Consider the following 21,197-nt stretch of genomic DNA (forward strand, 5'->3'; position numbering starts at 1 on the left):
GATGTAATTGTACAGAAATTGTACAGATGTTTATAATTTTTTTCTATTTGATCAAACAAATTAGATGTGTAATTTAAAAGCTAAATTATATTTATCAGCTAAAAGGGTAAACAGTTAGGCCAAGATGGAGTAAAGTGCTTTGCTACATGAAATCCCTTTCTTTCCCTCTCACCATCTCTTCCTGTCTTTGCAAGCTCCCTTAAGGGAACACCAGGGTCAGTGAGGATGTGTTTCTGTGTTGGAGTGTTTTTGGCTGAAACATGCCAACGTAGAGACTTGTATTCTAGTAGAGACTGACCACATATAAACACTCTGAGTGAGAGATACATCAGCCTAAATCAAGCATACTCTTATATTTTTGGCTTGTATCTCATACATGAGGTTACCAAGCAGTGTGCCCTTTAGATCCATCATTCTTCCAAACATTCAGTCTCAACACACATGGAGGAACCGAAGCATGTGTGTTGTGGTTTGGTGGTGCGTTTGAACATCAGTGTGTGCTGATGGTCATTCTATGTAGGTAGAAATGATCTCCCCTACCTCGCATTGTGTGCCTGTTTAAGTATTATTCTGTTTAAGTAAAACTCATTAAACTCTTGCTTTGAATAGCATTAGGAAGTTCAAATAATTTTAGTGAATCAGTTCATTTGAAGTGGTTCAATGAACGATTCGCTGATTTTTTTTTTCCAAGTATTTACTTCAGTCCAAAGTTTTCCCATAGTTTCTCCTGAGGCATTTTGTGCTTTAGTTGTGAATCAGTTTGAACAAATTAGGAAATTGAACAGTTTCAAAAGAATGATTCATTCACAATTTGAGCATCCTATATACTCACATAGTAAACATGGTTTTACATTTGTTACAACTAAACATACATATACATTCGCAAATAAACTTGAACACGTACACTGAGTTATGCTGAGTTATTTCCTAGTAATAATATTATGGTTTGCTGTAGTATCATAAGTATTTGTGAGTTCATAACACATTGAAGAGACTGTTCTACAGGATGAGCTGTGTGTTTACGCTCCTTTACCACAGTGTGTGTGTGTGTATGCCCAGTAAATTTGTATGATGCCAACGGATTTGCATTGATGGGGACTGAAGTACATTTTTTTTCTGGAGTTCAAACAGTGTTTGAAGCTTTGTTTGACACCAAAGATACGATTGAAGGTAAACACTGAATTCAGAATGACTGAATGTTGTTTTGTGTAACTGTTGAATCAAGACAGCTTAAATAGGATGCTTATGTTTTTTCTCTCTTTCTCAGGGCGGGTTACAGCCGAACAGCTTTGTTCATATGTGCAGTTGTTTCGGGACAGTTGGGGAGCTCTGGAAAGTCACAGTGGGGTCCTACAGCTGGGACTGGCTGCTGCTCAAGCTCTCCGTCATCCTGCCCTCCCGCGCTGGGACGCCTGCCTTGCTTTTGAGAGACTCCTCCTGCAGGTTAGCCAATCACACAGCTCACTAATCTGTCAATAACAGGCTATAGAGTTCTGATTTATGAGATCCCGAATGCAGTATGTTACATAACTCTATTGTGAGAGTCAAAGATTAAGTGATTTCTTTAGGTCTGTCTTTCTCTTTGTCTTGTACTGTTTGAGTGTTAATGGCTTTAAAGGACAATCAATATTTACTGAAACAGCACCTTGAATCTTAGAAGATCACTGGAAATCATTTTAAACCAGTTATACACTCTTAATTATTGGAGCTGGATAATCCATGAATAAAGTTTTTTTTTTTAGATATTTATTGTTGGCTCTGTTCTGTGGCAGTAATTATGTAGAGCTCCTGGACATTTAATAGATTTCACAGGAATGTATTCTAGCTCTCTTTCTCCAGTTATATCACTCTGTACACTAGAATATATATTATCTTGTTAGTCATGACAATCTGGCATCCCTCCATCCATTGAATCATCCGTTATTTTACCCATCTGTCCATCCATCCATCCATACACTCATTCATCCATCCATTCATCTAAACTTATCCATCCATTCAACTAAGTCTATCCGTCCAACCATCTACTATTCCATTCATCGTCCATCCATCTGTCTACCATACATCTAATTGCATCTAATCTAGCAACACCTGTACGTTGATCAGTCCTCATCCATCTGTCCATCCATCCATCTCTCTGTTCATCTCTCCAACTAAACCTATATACTGTATATATCCATTCAGCCGTCTACCTACTGATCCATCCATTCATGCATCCATCCACTCACCCATCTACAGATCCATTCATTCATCCATCCACTTATTCATCTACCGATCCATCCATTCATTCATCCGTCTACTCATTCTTCCATCCATCCATCCATCCAGCTGAACATTTCCGTCAATCCATACCCATCCATTTATCCGTCCATTTATCTAACTACACCTGTCTATTGATCTATCTGTCCTCATTCCATCCCTCCTGCTAAATCAACTAAAATACACCTACCCCTAAATCTAAACCAACTAAAGTCCATCCATCCATCCTTCCTTACAACCCTCCAACTAAACCAACTAAAATCCACCCCTCCATCCATCCAAACCAACTAAAATCCATCCATCCATCCAAACCAACTCAAATCTATCCATCCAACTAAACCAACTCAAATCCATCCATCCACCCCTTCATCCAACTAAACCAACTAAAATCCATCCATCTACCCCTCCATCCAAATAAACCAACTAAACCAACTGAAATCCATCCACCCCTCCATCCAACTAAAATCCATCCATCCCTCCATCCAACTGAACCAACTAAAATCCAACCATCTAACCAACCAACTAGTTAAACCAGTTTGTCTAGTTAAACCAGTTTGTCTGTCTTTGTTAGATTCTAAGAAACGTTAATGGCCTGATAAACAAAGGTTTGTTTTAAAAACACAGTAGGGATATTTTTGTTACAGTTTGATTATCAGAATATCAGGTGCTATGTATATCATGTTTGTTAAGTATTTCATCTTAATGTAATGTGTACTGGTTACTTTTAGCTTGGTGGTTCTGTCCTGCTGTTAGTACTGTACTCTCTATAGTTTACTCTGGTGTCTGCAGGTGCAGTGAGTGAGTGAGTAAACAGCCTAACTGGCCACAGCTCTCAGTAAACACCCTGTGTTTGGCTTTGGGGAAAAACAGAGAGATTCTTTAAGCATCAGTAGAGTTGTGAGGCAGCTTGGATCTGAGTACTCCAGTGGGTGTTTAGCTCTCTGAGGATGCAAAAGTGAAAAAAAAATGCTTTCAGAGGCCCGTCTGGGGCGGATACACGCGTGTGCATCACATCACAGGTCAAGGGTCAAATATGTAGAGGACAGAGGGAGTAAGGGAGACGTGGGTAGAGAGAAAGGACAGAGACCTTAATAGGAAATGTAGAAAGACAGCAAGCCAAGAGAGAGGAGAAAAGGCAAAATTAAGTATTTATAGAGGTTTAAAAAAAGGTTTTATTAGAGGGTTGAACTTATCAAAATATCTTAACCATTCTAGAGCATGCAGAAAAGTGTGTTCCAGACTAATATCCTCTCACTAGTCCGTTATTAGTTTTCACAGACTGTTTTTGATGGAGTTTCTGGTTCCTGTGGCTGTAAAGAGATCAGCGGGAAAGCTCAGCCCATAGGAACTCATTAAAACAAATCAGGAAAAACATGAAGCTAAAGCAGGCCAGACCGGCCGCATCAGCCAAACCGCCAAACAGCTAAACAGCAATCAGCACACAAGCTTATAAACCTTTAGCTCTCCAGTGATCATCATCGCTCTGGGGGAAAAAGAAGGACAAGGTGTTTACTAACATGTAAAACATTATGCTAATCACTTGTTTGCAACCAAGCTATATAAAAAGAGCAGCACTACCTGCTGTAATGCATGCTCCATCTCTGCTTTTATTAAATGGATAGTTCACCCAAAAACTTGTATGACTTTATTTCTTCTGCGGAACACACACACACAAAATATATTTTGTAAAGTCAACTGGGTCAGAAAATCATTGGAGACTATTGACAATAAATCTTTTTTTTTTAAACATTCTCAGAAGAAAGAAAGCTATACAAGTTTGGAATGACATGAGTAAATGAATAATGAATTAGTAAATGACTAAAATTTAAATTTTTAGGGAAACTGCCAGGTTTCTTTATAAATTAATAGAAAGAGTTTAGAAAGGAGATGAAATTTAACCTGTAGTGAACACAATACAAAAGTTTTGGATCAATACAATTTTAAAACTATTTGATTTGATCAAATAAATACAGCATTTGTTAGCATAGAAGACTTCTTGCATAGGCATATAAATACTTCATGAAGTGTTTAATGGAAGTTTGTCTCTTGACGTTTTGGAGTGCTCCATTAGCATGATTGTCTTAATGTTACCCACTCTGTGTGTGTGTGTGTGTGTGTGTATGTGTGTGTGTGTGTGTGTGCCTTAAAAAGTCAATATTCTGTAATTATAAGGCTCTCTGTGGGACATCAAATGTCTGCATTCAGCCTTGAGAAAATCATGCTAGTTTCTGTTTGCACTCTAAACATCGGCCGTAACAGGATCTCTGATTTTCCCGAGGTAATAAATAAAATGAGTTATTTTTCTTCCTCTCTCCCCTTGTTTATTATATTTCAATTTATTTTCCATTTGATGTTTTTCCTCTGATATTTGTATGCTGGATTTCTGAAACCGGAGAATGAAATTGTTTTATTAAAAATACTGGCATGAGACAGGCTCATTCTTCAGGTCTATGGTTACCTCTCTCACCCTCCTGGGGCGCAGTACGGGAAAGCTGCATAGTGTTAATAAAGGCGCCCATCCAACCAGGCCTCACCGTGCTGCACTAAGTCTGTAGCTCTGTTCCCAAAACTAGTTTGCTGTCTGCTGCCTACACAGATAGCATGATCCCAAGTATAATGGAAGCTCATAAGTGACAGATTTGGAGCACTCTACACTTGCAACAAAAAAAAAAAAAAAAGTAGAGTTTGATGTTGACATGTTGCTAAGCTTACAGCATGATACTGTAATAAGAATAAAAATAAACAGTAAACAATTATTGGTTATAATATATTTTAGCATAGTTTGAACTATTTTTATTGATACTTAGGTACTCATAATGGTCGATTTCAATACAGTTTGATATTAGCTAAGCTAAGTTTATGGATCACTTCACTTCCCTTGGTCGCCATATTGGATTTATTTTATTTTGAAGTATAAAGGCCTTATATAAAAGTATTTATTAGTGTTTATTTATGTATTTCAACATTGCTCGTCCATCTTGTGTTCAGTGGAGAATTCACAGACTGGATAATATATCTTTTAAAACAGGAGTTGTCAGGTGACTGTGTCCTTGCTAAAGCTATGGCCTTGGCTGTAACGTTAGTTAATGACAGTAATGCACTGATTTGTTGACTATGGCTGTAAGTTTTGACAGGTTGGGTTTCTTTGACTTCTGCTTTCCCACTAAGATGGTTCCAACTAAGAACAGCTTAAAGTTAATAAGCTGACACAAAGCTGAGGAAAGGTGGGCATCATGCCCTTGAGTCTGGTACGGCTGGTGTGCAGCCCTGGCAGGGGTATGTGTGCATGTGAGAGAGTGTTTGCTGTTGAGGGTGTTGTGGTCAAGAAGAGCTGTCAATGAGTGCTTTCTTTCACCCATTCCCGTTACCTGACTGCCCATCATACTGAGTGTGTAATCATATTCATACTAAATGTCATTTTTTTCAAAACACTCCAATTATGGTGTCGAACATGTTATTAGGTAAAGAAGCACTGGAGTTATTTAGCAGAGTTGTATTATTTATGTAGATTTTTAAATTTAGCGAAGAAACTTGAATGGTGCCACCAAGACACGACATGGCCAAAAATATTATCGCAATATTTTTTCTATATCATTCACTGGCGATATTTATGACAATATATATTTCATACCATTAATAAGGAATGAAATGCATTCCTTGTAACCAAGGTTATTATAGTTTTGAATTTTTAAATTAGTTTTATTTTAATATCGTTTTCAAATTTGCTATACAATTCAGTTTAGTTTTTATTAGTTTCATTAATATTGTTGTTAGTTTTAGTTTAGTTTTTATTTTGTGAACACATTTTTATTTAGTTTTTATATAGTTTAGTTTCAGTTTTAATGAAAGTTCTGCAGAATTAACAGATCACTTCCAGAGCGCAGGCCAAAGAAAGCATAAAAGGCAATAAGGCATCTTGGAAAAATAAAAAATTTTGCCTACCTGATGTAATAGATTTAATGCGGGTGCGGTTCGCGACTCGCAGTCTTTGTCAAACGGGTCTGGTTTGGTACAGAATTAAATTAGTGCTGCTGTTGGATAACGGGTCGAGTGTGCTGTTAAGTACTGCTGGTGCACGTTTACCAAACAGGACCCGTGCAGGACTCTGCTTTAAACTGCTTTGCGTCTCTCCATAAGATAACCTCACCTGCGCAATGCGCCATTTACAGGTATTTCCCTAAACCGACGGCGCCACACAGCTCGTATATTTTTCCGCCAAGGGATGAGAACGTAAACGAAATAGTTTTTTCATCAATCGTTTTCATCTTAGTTTTAGTTTCCGTTTCCGAAAATAACCTTGCTTGTAACTGGTTTGTTTTATGATTTAATACAAATTTCTTATCAAAAATGGTATCTAGTAATCTAGTGGTCAAATAAGGTGCTGCACAACAGAAATCGTGTACTGTAGGAATTAAAACATGGATGAAAACATATCTTGGTTATATGATATTCCTTGAGAAGATCGCCGTTACATGTACTTGAATGATGAATCTCTCATTCATACAGAAACACTGAGTATGCAGACTTTTTAGCAACATGCACTCGATCATCTAGATGTAAGCTAAATATTGAAAATTACTCAAATGTTTGTTATGGATATTGTGAATGGCGATTTATTACCCAGCGCTACTTTAACAACATACAGGCACACTGACAAGTGATGTATGTAGTAACAAAATCAGAGACCCCTGGAAATCCGATCACAACAGATGCATGTTACTAGCAACTGTAAACAACAATCTGTCTTGTGTGACCATTTGTGATCAGATTACCTGAGATGGATGTAAATGGCCCATAAGTGGGAGTTATAGTATTAGTGATGTTTGTGTTATCTGTATGTATGTAGTGTAAGATGTTTTCAGATGTTCTGAGGTCCTTCAAAGGGCAGTGGTGTTAGTGGCTGACTGAAGATTTGATTAATTGTGTGGTAAATGTGCTCTTAATACTGCAGTAGTGGACCTGTGACCTTTGACTTCCTCCACCCCACACACTATCAGGGATTCATTCTGCTTCAGTTCAGCTTGAGTCCTGTTTACTTATCAGAACTCTACAAAGAAAGGCTTCAGCTCTGATCTCTTTCTTTCTTTTCTAAACCTTCTCATTCTGCTCATCCTCAGTATGCAGCTTAGGACTGGGTGGTATGACAGTATGCTATCAATGTTAAAATACATCAACTGGTAGAGACTCTGCAGTCACAAATGCAGCTGTGCATATCGGCTGTTTATGATGGCTTATGTGGCTCATCTACTCATATTTACAATGCATTACTAATTTTGAGTAATTCATTTTAACTCTAGATACATAAATATTCTTTTTATGCACTGATGACAGGCTTAATGATATATATATATATATATATATATATATATATACACTGATTTAAGTATTTAAGTCAGTAGATTATTGAAAATGGGCGGTAATACATGATTATGTGATGCATAAAACATTTCGGGATTGTATTTCTTGCAAAAACAACTATTTATTTACATATACTGTTACTGTATTGTCATATATTTGTTAAAATGACTTATTATGCCATATAAGATTTCAGTCATTCCACCAAGAGAATAAAGGTGGTTTAATGACATGGCAATTTTATTGGTCCAGCTTTATTCATGAAAAAAAACTATACATTAAAAAATACAATTTGTACATGTAATGAAAATATATCATTTATGTTGTACATGTAATTAACTTTTTTTTTGTTTTAAATAAGCATTATTTTGTTAATGTATTTTCAATATTTGATAAGATTTGTCCACCAAATCAAAGTCACATCATGTGATCAACAAAGTCATGATGTTTTCGAAAATAATAATTAAGGAATTTAAACTCACATGTATTCAAGGTGAAAGGAATATATGTTATTACTTTTTATTTGATGGTCATTAAATTTTAATCTTTCTAGGCTGTTTAAAAATTACTTCCTTTTTATCTTTGACACTGTTGTTTCTTATTAAATTTCTCATTACATTACATCCACAGACCAAACTAAATCTCCATACTGACACATCTGGAGCTGAAGACATCTTTTCTGTGTCTCTTTTTGTTTTTGAAAAGAGATGGGTAATGCACATGTATGCACTCTGTTAAACTGCATCAGTGGCTCCAGGCCGTCATTAACACGCACACAGACAAAGTTATGGCACTTCACCTTTGACCTCTGAACCCGTAACCCACCCTCAGGTCAACCCACTCCCCTCTGCCTGGAGCCCAGTACCTCGTCCTGGATAATATCTAACTGTATGCACACTAACACACACGCAGAGACGCTTTCTGGACAGTATCGGGGCTTTCTGACCTCACTAACACAGCAAGCTTGTTTTGCCTCCCCCATACACATGCGTGAACACTGTGGGAGTAAACCGCGTGCCGTTATTCCAGTATGAATGTGCATCTAGCTCATGTGTGCGTGGGCGCGAGCGTATTCGTTTTTGACCCGTTGTCCAAACACCCTTGTTTTTCCTGCAGCCCTGTCTGACAGTCCTCACAGATCCCTAAAAAGCATCTCTGTAGACCCCTTCATCCGCCCCTCCACATGTGCCCTGGAGCCGGTCCCAGCTTGCAAGAGTTACATTCTCTCTAGCTTTCTTTGTAAATCTGTCACTCTAATGTTTAAATTTGAATCATTTCATCTCTCTTCTGCTTTGATCGTTCATCTGTTGATTTCCTTCTCTATTTCCTCTCATCTCTCTTATCTGTCTAGTCTACACTCTAGCTGTGTCTGAATTCTCATACTGTCAGAGTATATACTACATTTGATGAAGAACTTACTTCTTGACCATTAATAAAGTTTTTTTTTTTTTTTAGGTATGCATGTGTATAATATGAATACAGTCTGGACGTGCTATATCTGCCCTATTGGCATTGTCATGTGACCTTAGACATCAGTTTCTGTTTTCTGCTCTTTACGAATATGACAATGACCTCATGGAATAGTACAGTTTCAATTATGGAAGCAGTGCGTCCACGAATATATACCAAGACTTTGAATGGGAGAAACTGCAACATGCAGTATGGCGGCTCATTGTGGTAGTCTCATGAATACGCATCTAAGACTGATACAGAAGAGAAGAAATTGTCGTTATTTTTGTTTTCTTTGCGAACAAAAAGTATTCTCATAGCTTCATAAAATTACGGTTGAACCACTGATATCACATGGACTATTTTAACGATGTCCTTACTACCTTTCTGGGCCTTGAGCGAGTTAGCTTCGTTGCTGTCTATGCAGGATCAGAAAGCTCTCAGATGTCATCAAAAATATTTTAATTTGTGTTCTAAAGATGAACAAAGGTCTTACCGGTTTGGAATGACATGAGGGTGAATAATTAATGACAGAATTTTCATTTTTGGGTGAACTTTAATTAATACTTATTTTTAACGGTTGAAAAGTAAGTTTCAAACCAAATGTAGTACCTACTAGTAGGGTTGGGCGATGTCTACCAAATTGGCTTTGGACGATGTCTACAGTGAAACATCGTGATGGACAATGACATCGTGGGGGAGCGGGGGCCCAAAGCATGAATCCATATTCAGAAAGGCACGGAAAACAAATAACACGATCTACGAAGCCAGTAAAGGGACACGGTTAGCCGCTTGCTAAAGGCTGCCTGTCACATTACAGTAGATAAAATTTCACTTACCACATAAACAGAGTAAGGAGAGATGACAGGATGATGGCGAATGATTTGCAGATCCTGAGCACCACTGACAAACAGTCTTGTAAAATGTATGGTAAGTACTGCCACTCCGTAGTATACACAGAGGGCGTGTGATCGCGAATCTCAAAAGTGAAAGTAAGCGAGTGTGCATTCAAAAGCCCTGCATATTAATAGCGGCTCCCTGATGCCTGCAAATTATATACAGTATGATTACCCAATGATATAATTGCGAGAGAAAGTATTGAAATAAATATTTTTCCTCCCATCTCGTATTTATTCCCTTTAGGGGTTCCGTAGTACACTTCATTTCCTTTCAGAACATGGTATTGGGATGCGGCAGGTTGCGGAAGGGAGGGTGCTGAGGAATCACAATGCCAGCTCAACATCATGATGTCTCATCCATCGGCGATGGTTGATAGCATTGTCTATCGGCCCAACCCTACCTAGACAGTATGCAATTTTGGACACAGTTCCTCACAACATGGTGGATATAGTATGTCCTGATATCATTCATACTACACACATTCATACTATACAGAACATACTTGTTAATGGTTGCAAACTTTGTTACTCATCAAATGTAGTTTATTTTTTATTTTTTAGTACCTACCAGTGGTTTTGGACAACACCCATCAGATGGCAAAGGTGGCAGTTTGTTTATCTTTTATTTTGTCGTTGTTTTGTTTTTACAGTTTTTTTTTTTCTATGTCATGCTACACACGTCCGTAAAGGACAGTCTTTAATTCAATTTCATGGATTTTTTTTAGTGTACTGTAGAAAGCAGTGAAGCAGCTATTGATCGATCGTCATTTTATCTGTTTTCATCTAGGATGACAGTGCCTCATAATATATGAACAGTATTTGCGTTCAAGAGTTTGATAGATAGAGCACAACATATAAGACTCTGACAGGAGAAAACGCATGAGAGAAGAGTTCTGGCTGGAGTCCAGCTTGTGCTTTAGTGTGTGTAATATGACTTATTTAGCCTGTCTGCCTTCCTGTGTTTAGGGCGAACGGATTACTGCCGGAAACAAGACACAACCCATTTACTCCTCACAGGAAGTTCCAGTATCTCTCGTACTCCCTCTCACCCTCCAGTGTAAACGCCCACACTCAAATATACACACGCACAACATATATCAACTGACCACACACTGATTTCAACTAACCCCCACAAACACACAAGACGCACACTCACGCGTAGCTTAGGTCCTCCTCACACACCTGACCTCCTCTAACAGCTGTGTTTGTGAAGTAACATCCTGCATGGATTTGTTTCTCAGTGCCTTTGCATATGACCTGCGCATATATGGCTATCTTTTTGTGTGTGTTTGTATATTGGCTGTGTTTGTGTAAAAGCTTCATGTGCCTGCTAATACAACACAGCTGATTGAAGAAAGTGTTTGGAACAGTCCATATGTATCAGATAAATCAGCAATCAAAGGAAAAGCTAAAGATTCAGATCTAGGAAATACATTCAGATCTAGGTCTCCTAATTTCATTTTCTTAATCAAGTTCATGAAAACATATTCCATATTTTACAGTCTGGGTCAAGAATCTTTTCTCAATAGTGGTCACCCAATATGTGTAACAGTTTTCAGTTTTTTAAGGATTTCTGAAAAACTTAAAACTAATAATGACTTAAAAGAAACATATTTATGATTCTTCGCAGTTTTTAGGCCACTTAATTAATATAAGAGTGTGTGTGTGTGTGTGTGTGTGTGTGTGTGTGTGTGTATATATGTATGTGTATATATATGTATATGTGACCCTGGACCACAAAACCAGTCTTAAGTCGCTGGGGTATATTTGTAGCAATAGCCAAAAATACATTGTGTGGGTCAAAATTATAGATTTTTCTTTTATGCCAAAAATCGTTATATAATTATATTTTTTTATTATTATATAATACATTCATGTTATTAGTCTCAGAATTCATATGAGGTTGGTTTGAGGTTGGCATAATTTTCTTAATGTTTTTTGAAAGAAGTCTCTGTTCACCAAGGCTGCATTTATTTAATACAAAAATACAGTAAGAACAGTAATATTGTGATATATTACATTTAAAATAGCTGTTCTTTATTTGAATACATATTTTAAAATGTAATTTATTCTTGTGATGGCAAAGCTGAATTTTCAGCAACCGTTACTCCAGTCTTCAGTGTCACATGATCCTTCAGAAATAATTCATAATATGCTGATTTGGTGCTCGGTCACACTTTAGTTTGTGGACCAATTCTCACTATTATCTAACTATTAACTACAGCTTTTGTCTCAGTAAACTCCTAGTTTTCTGCTTATTAATAGTTAGTAATGTGGTTATTAAGTTTAGGTATAAATGCAAGATTAAGGGTTCTAAATATAGTCATGCAGAATAAGGTATTAATATGTGAATAAGGCATAATAATATATATATATATATATATATATATAATATAATGGCCTGGTCAGCATCAGTCTGTCACTGTTTCTTAGCACTCATTGGCTGTCAGACTGCATCCAGCTGTATTAGACAGTCCAGCATCTATGCAGTGAATGTGCTGACAGCTCCCCAGGGCTCACGGCTCATTGATTTAAAATGAAATGCCTCCCACAAGGTACCAAACCAAACTTGATCAGAACAGTTTCTCCTCAAACACATTTAAAACAGCCTTGGATGTCCATTATTCAGGTGTATATTTGTTTATGGATCATTAACATACAGAATTACTGATATAACCTTTGGTAACATCTTCTGTGAAGCCTGTATGTATAATGCATAATCTTGGTATGTAAGTCTTACTGAATGCAGCATTGAGGTGTAGCATAAGCATCAGACATACAGTATATGGTATATGTGTATGCATTTTTGGCTGAGGTGTGAAAACGTACTGAATGGTGAATCAGGTCAGTGTTTTAGTAGTCAATGACAGCCGTATGAGTGTGTGTGTCAATCTGTACCGCCACGACATCTGTGTGTCTGAATATGTCAAGGTGGTCTGTGTCTTTTCACCTTTGTGTGTGTGTGTCTGCGGACAAGCTGGCGTCGAGCTGAAGTAAGTGTACTCTGGAGCTCCAGTCGGACACGGCTGACTTTTGGAAATCCCCCACAATACAGCGCTTTCACTGAGCTGAGTGCCGTTAGCCAGCGGCGACAGAGAGCTCTCATATAGAGCTGGTTTCAACTTCCACAACTCGAATATTCAATTTCTCTGATGATGAATAAAGCAGCACGCACCATCCCTATGATTTTGGTGAACAATTTTGGTTTTCCTTTAAAACTTAGTCACAAATAGTTTGGTCAGGCCACTCACTCTTACACACATTTTTAATTATTCCCAGATTCAAATTGTGACATCTACCTTCAATAATATATCACCTTCAAACACAGTCCTCCTTTGTCCTGCCTCCATGTTCCTCTCAAGCCCTAGGCTGTGTGTGAGAGATATTGGAGTGTTGTGTCATGGTATTGGGTTGTCCAGGGTCAGTTGCAGTCAATGAGACACAGGTTCAGTTTTCTCATCACATAGCTTAGCCAGAATCCTGAGCATCCTGGGAATTTTCTCCTCAGCGGTTGTAGTTCATTCTGCACTCTGATTGGCCCTGCAGCGGTTGAGTAATGTAATTAATTCTGATTAGTTTCAGGGTACTGCGGCTTTAAGTCAGAGACCAGCTAAATGAAACAGCTTCAGGGGTCCAGATGTCTGAAGTTGTTTGTTGTTTTGTGTGTTTGAGTCTTGCAGGGAGTAGTTTACCCAAAATTAATATTCTGTCATCATTTACTCACCCTCATGTTGTTCCAAACCTGAATTACTGCTTTTTTATTATTATTATTCATGGAACACATAAGATATTTGAAGAGATTTCAGAGCTGTTGTTTTGTATTTAGGGCTCCAACATTGACAAATGATCAACCTTAAAGTTACAATGCTATATTCCATACAGCGCTATATTATAAGTGTTAAGAAACTATTTGATTGCACTGAAGAGCAGACTGAAATGTAAATTAAATTGATAACACTTTAGCATAGGGACCAATTCTCACTATTATTTGCTTATTGGCATGCCTATTAATAACATATTGGCTGTTTAATATTACTTATAAGCACATATTCTGCATGACCATATTCTACATCCCTAATCCTACCAATCCCTAATAACTACCTTACTAACTATTAATAAGCAGCAAATTGAAAGTTTATTGAGGCAAAAGTCATAGTTAATGGTTTGTTAATAGTGAGAATTGGACTTTAAAATAAAGCGTAACCACTAAATCTTGCTCTCCACCAGAATTTTCTGTTGTTTAGTGAATTTTATAGTGAATTTTAATAACATTCAGATACTTTGCACCATTTTGACAGAAAAAAACAGAGAAAGAACACGATTTCATTTTAGCACATGCTTTCATTTTATTTTATTTTTATAATCTTCATTAAATTGTCAGCTTTAAAGCATGAAAACCAAAGAATCCTGAAAAAAATATTATACTAGTTTGCTCAAAAATATCATATGCCACTACAGTTTCAACACTGATAATAATAAGAAATGTTTCTTGAGTACCAAATCAGCATAGTATACTGATTTCTGAAAATTGAAAATTCAGCTTTGCCATCACAGGAATAAATTACAGTACATTTGAAAATGTATTATTATAGAAAACCATAATTTTAAATTCTAATAATTTCTACTCTTTTTACTGAATTTAAAATGTGCACATTTTTGGTGCACATAAGAGAAGTTTCAAAAACATTAAAATATTTTACTGAACACAAAATTTTAAACAATATAGTGTACATCTACAGTATGTAATGGGTTACATTAAAATAGACAAAGATGGAAACTTTACAGTTCAGTTCTTTTCATTGTCATACTGTATATTTGAATATTTAACCCTGCCATGTTGCAGTGTCATTGACATCTAACATCATGGATATTCTCCATAATTTACCATTTTGTGCGTCTCAGAACAAAAAAAAAAGTCATGCAGGCATGAAAGACATCATGAGTGTGAATAAATGATGACAGAATTTTCACTTTTAGTTAATTGTTTCTTTCCATGTTTCTCTGCATCTCTTCCAGTTTTGCTGCACCAGCAGTGCTGCTAATGTTGTGTGTTTGTGTGTTTTGATTAACATTAATGGTGTCTGGTTTTCAGCTTGACGTGGTTTGTGGAGAAACATGAGTGCTGGAGAATGCACGCCACTTTCATGTTGTTTCTCTTTCGTTTCGGCCTTTGTTTACACTTATAACTCATCTGACCTAAAGTTTTTTATATTTTTGGCACTAGCTGTCAGCTTCACTCCTCCCACTCATCTTCATCTCCACCCACACACACACACGCACAAACTGTGATTGACAGCGGGACACAGAGGAGGTGGAGAGGCCTCAGGCTCTGTGCTGATGTGTCTGGTAGTATTTAAATGTCTTCTCTCTGCTGCTGGTTTGCACTGAACCTCTGTGCAGCATCCCTCAAAACATCACTTTTTGTTAGCGAGCAGAGAAGTGCTGTCTACGTTGTGTTTGCCTGATGTACTCCTCCTGAAATCTGGGATCAATTTTTTATTCTCTCTCTTTCTCGCTCTGTGACTCCACTGTTAGACATTTCAAAGGGTTTTTTCAGTAACTTACTGGCAACACTGTTGCCAGTAAGTTACTGTAATTAAGATTTACAGTAGCATACTGTATTTGGTTTACAGTTGCAAACTGTACTTTTTTACAGTAAATTACTGTAAAAATCTAATTCATCAGTATACTACTGTAATTAATTCATTTTAATATATTTCATTAGATTTATAATTTTTTATATAGAATTCATTTTATTTTTACCCTACATAGGTACTACTCAATTAAAACAGACACAATAATTACAAAATATCAAATTCTTTATTTAAAACATTGCATGTATGTCACTTATCAATACAGTCTTCCAATGCTGGAACAGTGCATCTTCATTTCTCCTGTCTTAGGACATTTTGCAGTGCATTATGTTGTATCATCTTGATTTATCCTAACAAAGAATCTTTAGGCAACAGAAACACAATGGGGTAAAAAGATAAGCAGCCAAATAATACATAGCCATCTGCAAAACCCAGGTGCTGCTCCAAAAGCAAAAATGTTGACACAAACAGACAGACAAACGTACATATATTTTTTACCTTGCTTACTGGTCTTATTCTCTCGTAAGGTGCATCGACACACAGCGCAGATGTTCTCCGGAACTCTTCCACTCTCGCGTGTTCATCCCCGGGCAAAACCCGCGGCGCTGCCACACTGGTTCCGTGTCTTCCTCGGACGCGAGTGGCGCGGTGCGACTCAACTCGACAAAAGACAATATAGAACCCATTATACTATCTACAGTGGATGCAGACAGTAAACCGTTACGGCAAATACAGTAGTATACAGCAATTTAAAAAAATTACAGTAAGTCACTGTATGTGGGGTTTGACGTCACAGAAAATTCCCATGATGCAAAAGGGTATTACAGTTACTTACTGTAAAGCGAATTTGCAGTATTATACTGGGTGATATACAGTAAATAACTGTAGAAATTACAGAAATGTCTAACAGTGGCGTTTACTGTTTCATGGGCCTGAGAAAAACTAGGCTATATGTTTGTTCAGAGTACCTGCATGCTATGAACAGAATAGAGAAATATTGTATTAATACACAAGTCATATTTATATTTAAAATCAATCCCATGAAAATAAATAAATGAACAGTGCAGAGTAGACTAAGAAAATAGCAAACTACTAATTTATCATATAAGGAAGCTACTTGTAGTATGTTTATAATGACAGTTAATGATGCTATGTGTGATATTGCTTCATACAACAGCTCAATAAACAAAAAGTTAATATTGTGTAGCTTACAATTTAGAAGCTATATGGCCAGATAAACTATCGTTGAAAAGTTTGTGGTCAGTAAGATTTTTTTTTTATTTTTTAGAATGGTAAGAATGTTTTTGAAAAAAGTCTCTTATGTTCACCAAGGCGCTTTAATAATTTTTTTTTTAATACAGTAAAAACAATAATATTTTGAAATATTATTACAATTTGAAATAGCTTGTTTTTATTTGAATTTTTTTTTTTAAATGTAATTTATTCCTGTGATGCCAAAGCTGAATTTTCAGCAGCCATTACTCCAGTCTTCAGTGTCACATGATCTTTCAGAAATCAAAATATGCTGATTTGGGGCTCAAGAAACATTACCTATTATTATCATTGTTAAAAACAGTTGTGGATTTTAGTGGAAACTATGATACATTTTTTTTCTGGATACATAGAAAATTCAAAAGAACAGCATTTTATTTTTCTCAAGCTAGAAATTTCTGTCCTTACTGTCGCTTTTGTTGCTTAAAGGAATACATTTATTTATTTATTTATTTATTCCGTTAGATATTTGAACAAGTTGAAACCCAGTACTTACATTCAAAATTAAAATCTGGCATTTTCTCTCCAAAAAAATCCTGTCAACACCAGATGATTTTGTTAGAGTGTCAATTTTAATATTATTTTTATGTTTAGAGGTGGAATTTAGACATAATGAGCTTTATAATGTATGTGTATGACTAGCATTCTCAGAATATGCTTGAATATAAAAAAAATGATTATGGAACTTTTAAAAAACACTATATGGAAATTCATTTAAATTTAGTACAATAAAGATAAAACTGGAATGTGACTTCATATGCCAAAAATAAAAATAAACAAATGTCTCTCTTCCTCCGTCTTCTGAATCTCAGCCCTCTATCTCTCTCATGCAGCATATCTCACCCCCTCCCTCCTTCCCACTTATCCATTATCTAATTGACCTCCGTAATTAGAGACACTCTTGCTCTTCCTGTGTGGTTTGAGCATGTGGTGTCTGTCTCTCAGAGTTAGACTCAGCTCAGAGAGACTGAGTGCCATTTTGAGATGTTTTCAGTCGTTTTTGGATTTGAGGCAGGCCTATGCGTCAGCACTGAGCACGGGTCTAAAGCGGCACATTCTCCACGTGTCTGACATCAATTTGCTTTCCATTTGTGTGGCGTTGCTCCACAGCTAAACACAAATTCGAGTCTACGTGTGGTTTTGATATCTGACGTAGCCAAGCGCCTTTTCCGCCCGTGAGACTTGTGACGGCCGGATAGAGGAAGATGGGACTGAGGGAAAGATAAATTCAGAGGGAAGAATGTAACTTCAGATGTGTATTGTCCCACACATGAGGCTGAGGGGACTTGAGTTCTCCTTGTTTCCCCGTTCTCTCTCTCTCTCGTTTAGGGGAGAACAGATGAGTAGTGCCATGTGTGTTTGCATGTGTTGTTGTTTTCCATGGAAAAGAGGGGAAAATAAAAAGAATGAAAGTAACCTAAATGAGGCCAGCACTCAACCGCTAATTATGAAGCTGTTTGGGGAGGGGGTCCAACACACACTCTTCACATGCAGCCCACGTCTTTCTTTCTTTCTTTCTTTCTTTCTTTCTTTCTTTCTTGCTTGCTTGCTTTACTTCCATTTTTGCTTTTTCTTTAGTTCTTTGGTTGGTTGTGTTTTTTTCCCCTTTCTTTGTGTGTTATAATTAGTTTGTTTGTTCTTTCATATTGTCATCTATTCAAAAATGATTTTTTTTCTTTTGTTCTTTAAATATTTTTTTCACTCATTTGTTTGTATGTTCATTCTCTTTTTTAGTTGTTTATTTGTGTACACAATTTGTTCGCTCATTTTGTCTGTTCATTTGGCAGTTTTACATATACTTCTTTGTTCAATTTTTTAAAATTATTTCATTAGATATTTAATTATTTTCATTGAGTACTTCTTGGCGTTTTGTTTCTATGTTTTTTTTTTATTTCTTTGTGTGTTTGTTCATATTTTTTCTGTTAATTATTAGGTACTTACTCTTCTTTCAGTATTTTATTCTTCCATTTGTCTGTTCATTTTTGTCTGTTAGTTCTTTCTCTTTTTTTCTTTGTGCCTTTTTCCATTTCTTTGTTTCATTGTTTTTTTTTATTAATTTGTTAGTTTATTTTATTAATCTGTTCATTTCTATCTTTTGTTCCTTGAGCCTTTTATTTTCTGGTGAGTGTTTTTTTCAGTACATTACTTTTGTTTGCTTGTTCTTTTACTTTGACAGTCGTTTTTATTTAGGCTATGTGTTAGTTTATTTATTTGTCTGTCTTTTCAGTTAGATTTTTTCCCCTAATATTCATATGCAGTGTTGTCCAAATATTTCAGTGCTCAATGGGATAAAATCTCATTCCTCTGCCCTTAATGCAAGTTGTTCTCATCCTCATAAATTCTTACAAGCGACGGTCTTGACTCTTCCCGTAAGTGTCCTGAAGTGATGTGTGTGTGTGTGTGTGTGTGTGTGTGTGTGTGTGTGTTAAAGAAAGACAAAGGCTTAATCACTCTTTTATCCAATCTGTGAGTTTGTTCTTGTAATTTGCTCTGCTGTGATAATGACTGTTAGTAATTGTTACAGTGTGTGAGTGTGTGTGTATGAGCACGTAATTTGTGTCTGGAATGGACACACACACACACACACACAAAGTCTAAAGTTAATGCAGTACAGCATCCAGGTTAACATTGTTTTCTGCACTCTGTAGTTTATTACAAATAACTTTATCTGTCTGTTTTCTGTTATGTCTGTTCTTTCAGTTAATCAGGGTGTGGGACAGACAAGATATTATAATGTGTGTTGTGGCTTGTGGGACTTTTTTGCATGTTTATTTTTTAGAGCAGATTTGGTGATCTTAAATCATTGCAGTGATTTCATGATCATATGGAGCATTTCAAAATAACTGAAATTCCAAGTTATTAAGAAGGACAGGCGGGAGATGAGGTTACAGGAATATGTTGGCCGGAGGTCTGAATGAACTAATGTTAGTTGTTTGGATGAGAAAGAGGAATTTTAATGAAGATATAGCAGCCATAATATGGAGAAATGGGAAAACAAAAGGTCAGAGTGAAAGAAATAAAGAGCAGGAGAGACAAATACGGGTTAGAACGTGGTTTGATGAGAAATGAAAACAACGTCGTGTTTAATAAATGCTGTATTTTTCTCTTGCCATTTAACTGGCGTTGTTTTACGCTTATCTGTTGTTTTTTTGTCTCATGGGAATGTTGGTTTGTGTGCAGCTCTGTTGATTTTGTTTCAAGTGCATCATTGTCCTGATGTCCTGACCGGGACTCTTTCAGCCCATTAGTACGTCACTTTCTCAGTCGCACCTCCCCTAGCTTACCTGGCATCATGTTTAAAGTGGGCGAAGTCTGTGCCTGCTGGACACCGCTGATATAACAGAATGATGAATGATCAAGTTTATCATAGTATTATTGTATTATTTACAGTACATCCTAGCGGAACAGCTTGGTTCCTCAGAGTCCTCTTCCATGGAATGCTGGATTCCCATGGCGTGCTCACCACAGCAGCTCCGTGTGTCAGTCAAACACCTCTGCTGACTCTGCATATTGAGCAGATGGAAAGAGAACAGAACACACTCTGTACAGCCCTTATGTCCTTCAACAGCCCTGAAAACACATCTCACTCACTCTAATCAGCACCAACACACAGGGTTTCATCCCATCACAGACCTATGAGAGTGTAAGCAAATATTCAGGTTAGTCTAAATAGAAAAGTTTAAGAATCATTCACGGAAAAATCCAATATTAGTTAACCCCTACATGATCTTTATCTGATAAAAGCTTATGTGACAATTTGTTGACATGTTTTTTTTTCTGAGATAAACATAATCGGTGTAAGTTTTCTAAGAATATATTGGAAATTTAACTTCAGAATATTATTTATTTATTTACTGACTTTTTGTTTTAACTTTGAATCCTATTGGTTGGCCTGTTTTCTTTGCAGGAAAATTAGAAAATCTCCGTTAAAAAAAAAAAACTGTTGCATTGACAGCATACAAATGTGAAGTGTTTGCGACGATCTGAACAGAAGCATGAACAGTTGTTCATTCACATTAAAAAGCTGCACAGAATATTTGCTTGAATATCTGTCTTTGTGTGAACAGGCCAGATGTTTCTCATTTTCCAGTTTAATATGCAGACACAACTAGTAAGCAGCTAATACATCTCTGGAAGGGATGTAAAAGGACCAGCTGACATGATGTCAGTGATTCTCTCATTAACACAGGTGAGGAGTGTTGATGAGGACAAGGCTAGAGATCACTCTGTCATGCTGATTGAGTTAGAATAACAGACTGGATGCTTTAAAAGGAGGGTGGTGCTTGAAATCATTGTTCTTCTTCTTAAAGGGTTAGTTCACCCAAAAATGAAAATTAGCCCACAAATTACTCACCCTCAAGTCATCCTAGGT

General features: G+C 36.7%; 1 protein-coding gene across 2 annotated transcripts in view; it reads left to right on the top strand.

The window, feature by feature from the left end:
* Positions 1-21,197, top strand: part of LOC107755248 (sec1 family domain-containing protein 2-like) — a 141,578-nt gene that overhangs the window by 22,779 nt on the left and 97,602 nt on the right. For both annotated transcript variants that reach the window (XM_016571970.1, XM_016571969.1), the window contains exon 4: positions 1,268-1,443. In XM_016571970.1, coding sequence (XP_016427456.1) covers positions 1,268-1,443 — 176 coding nt within the window. The remainder of the gene's footprint in view (positions 1-1,267; positions 1,444-21,197) is intronic.

This window comes from Sinocyclocheilus rhinocerous, unplaced genomic scaffold, assembly GCF_001515625.1.
Source record: "Sinocyclocheilus rhinocerous isolate Xijiao unplaced genomic scaffold, SAMN03320098_v1.1 scaffold562, whole genome shotgun sequence".
Taxonomy (NCBI): Eukaryota; Metazoa; Chordata; class Actinopteri; order Cypriniformes; family Cyprinidae; genus Sinocyclocheilus; species Sinocyclocheilus rhinocerous.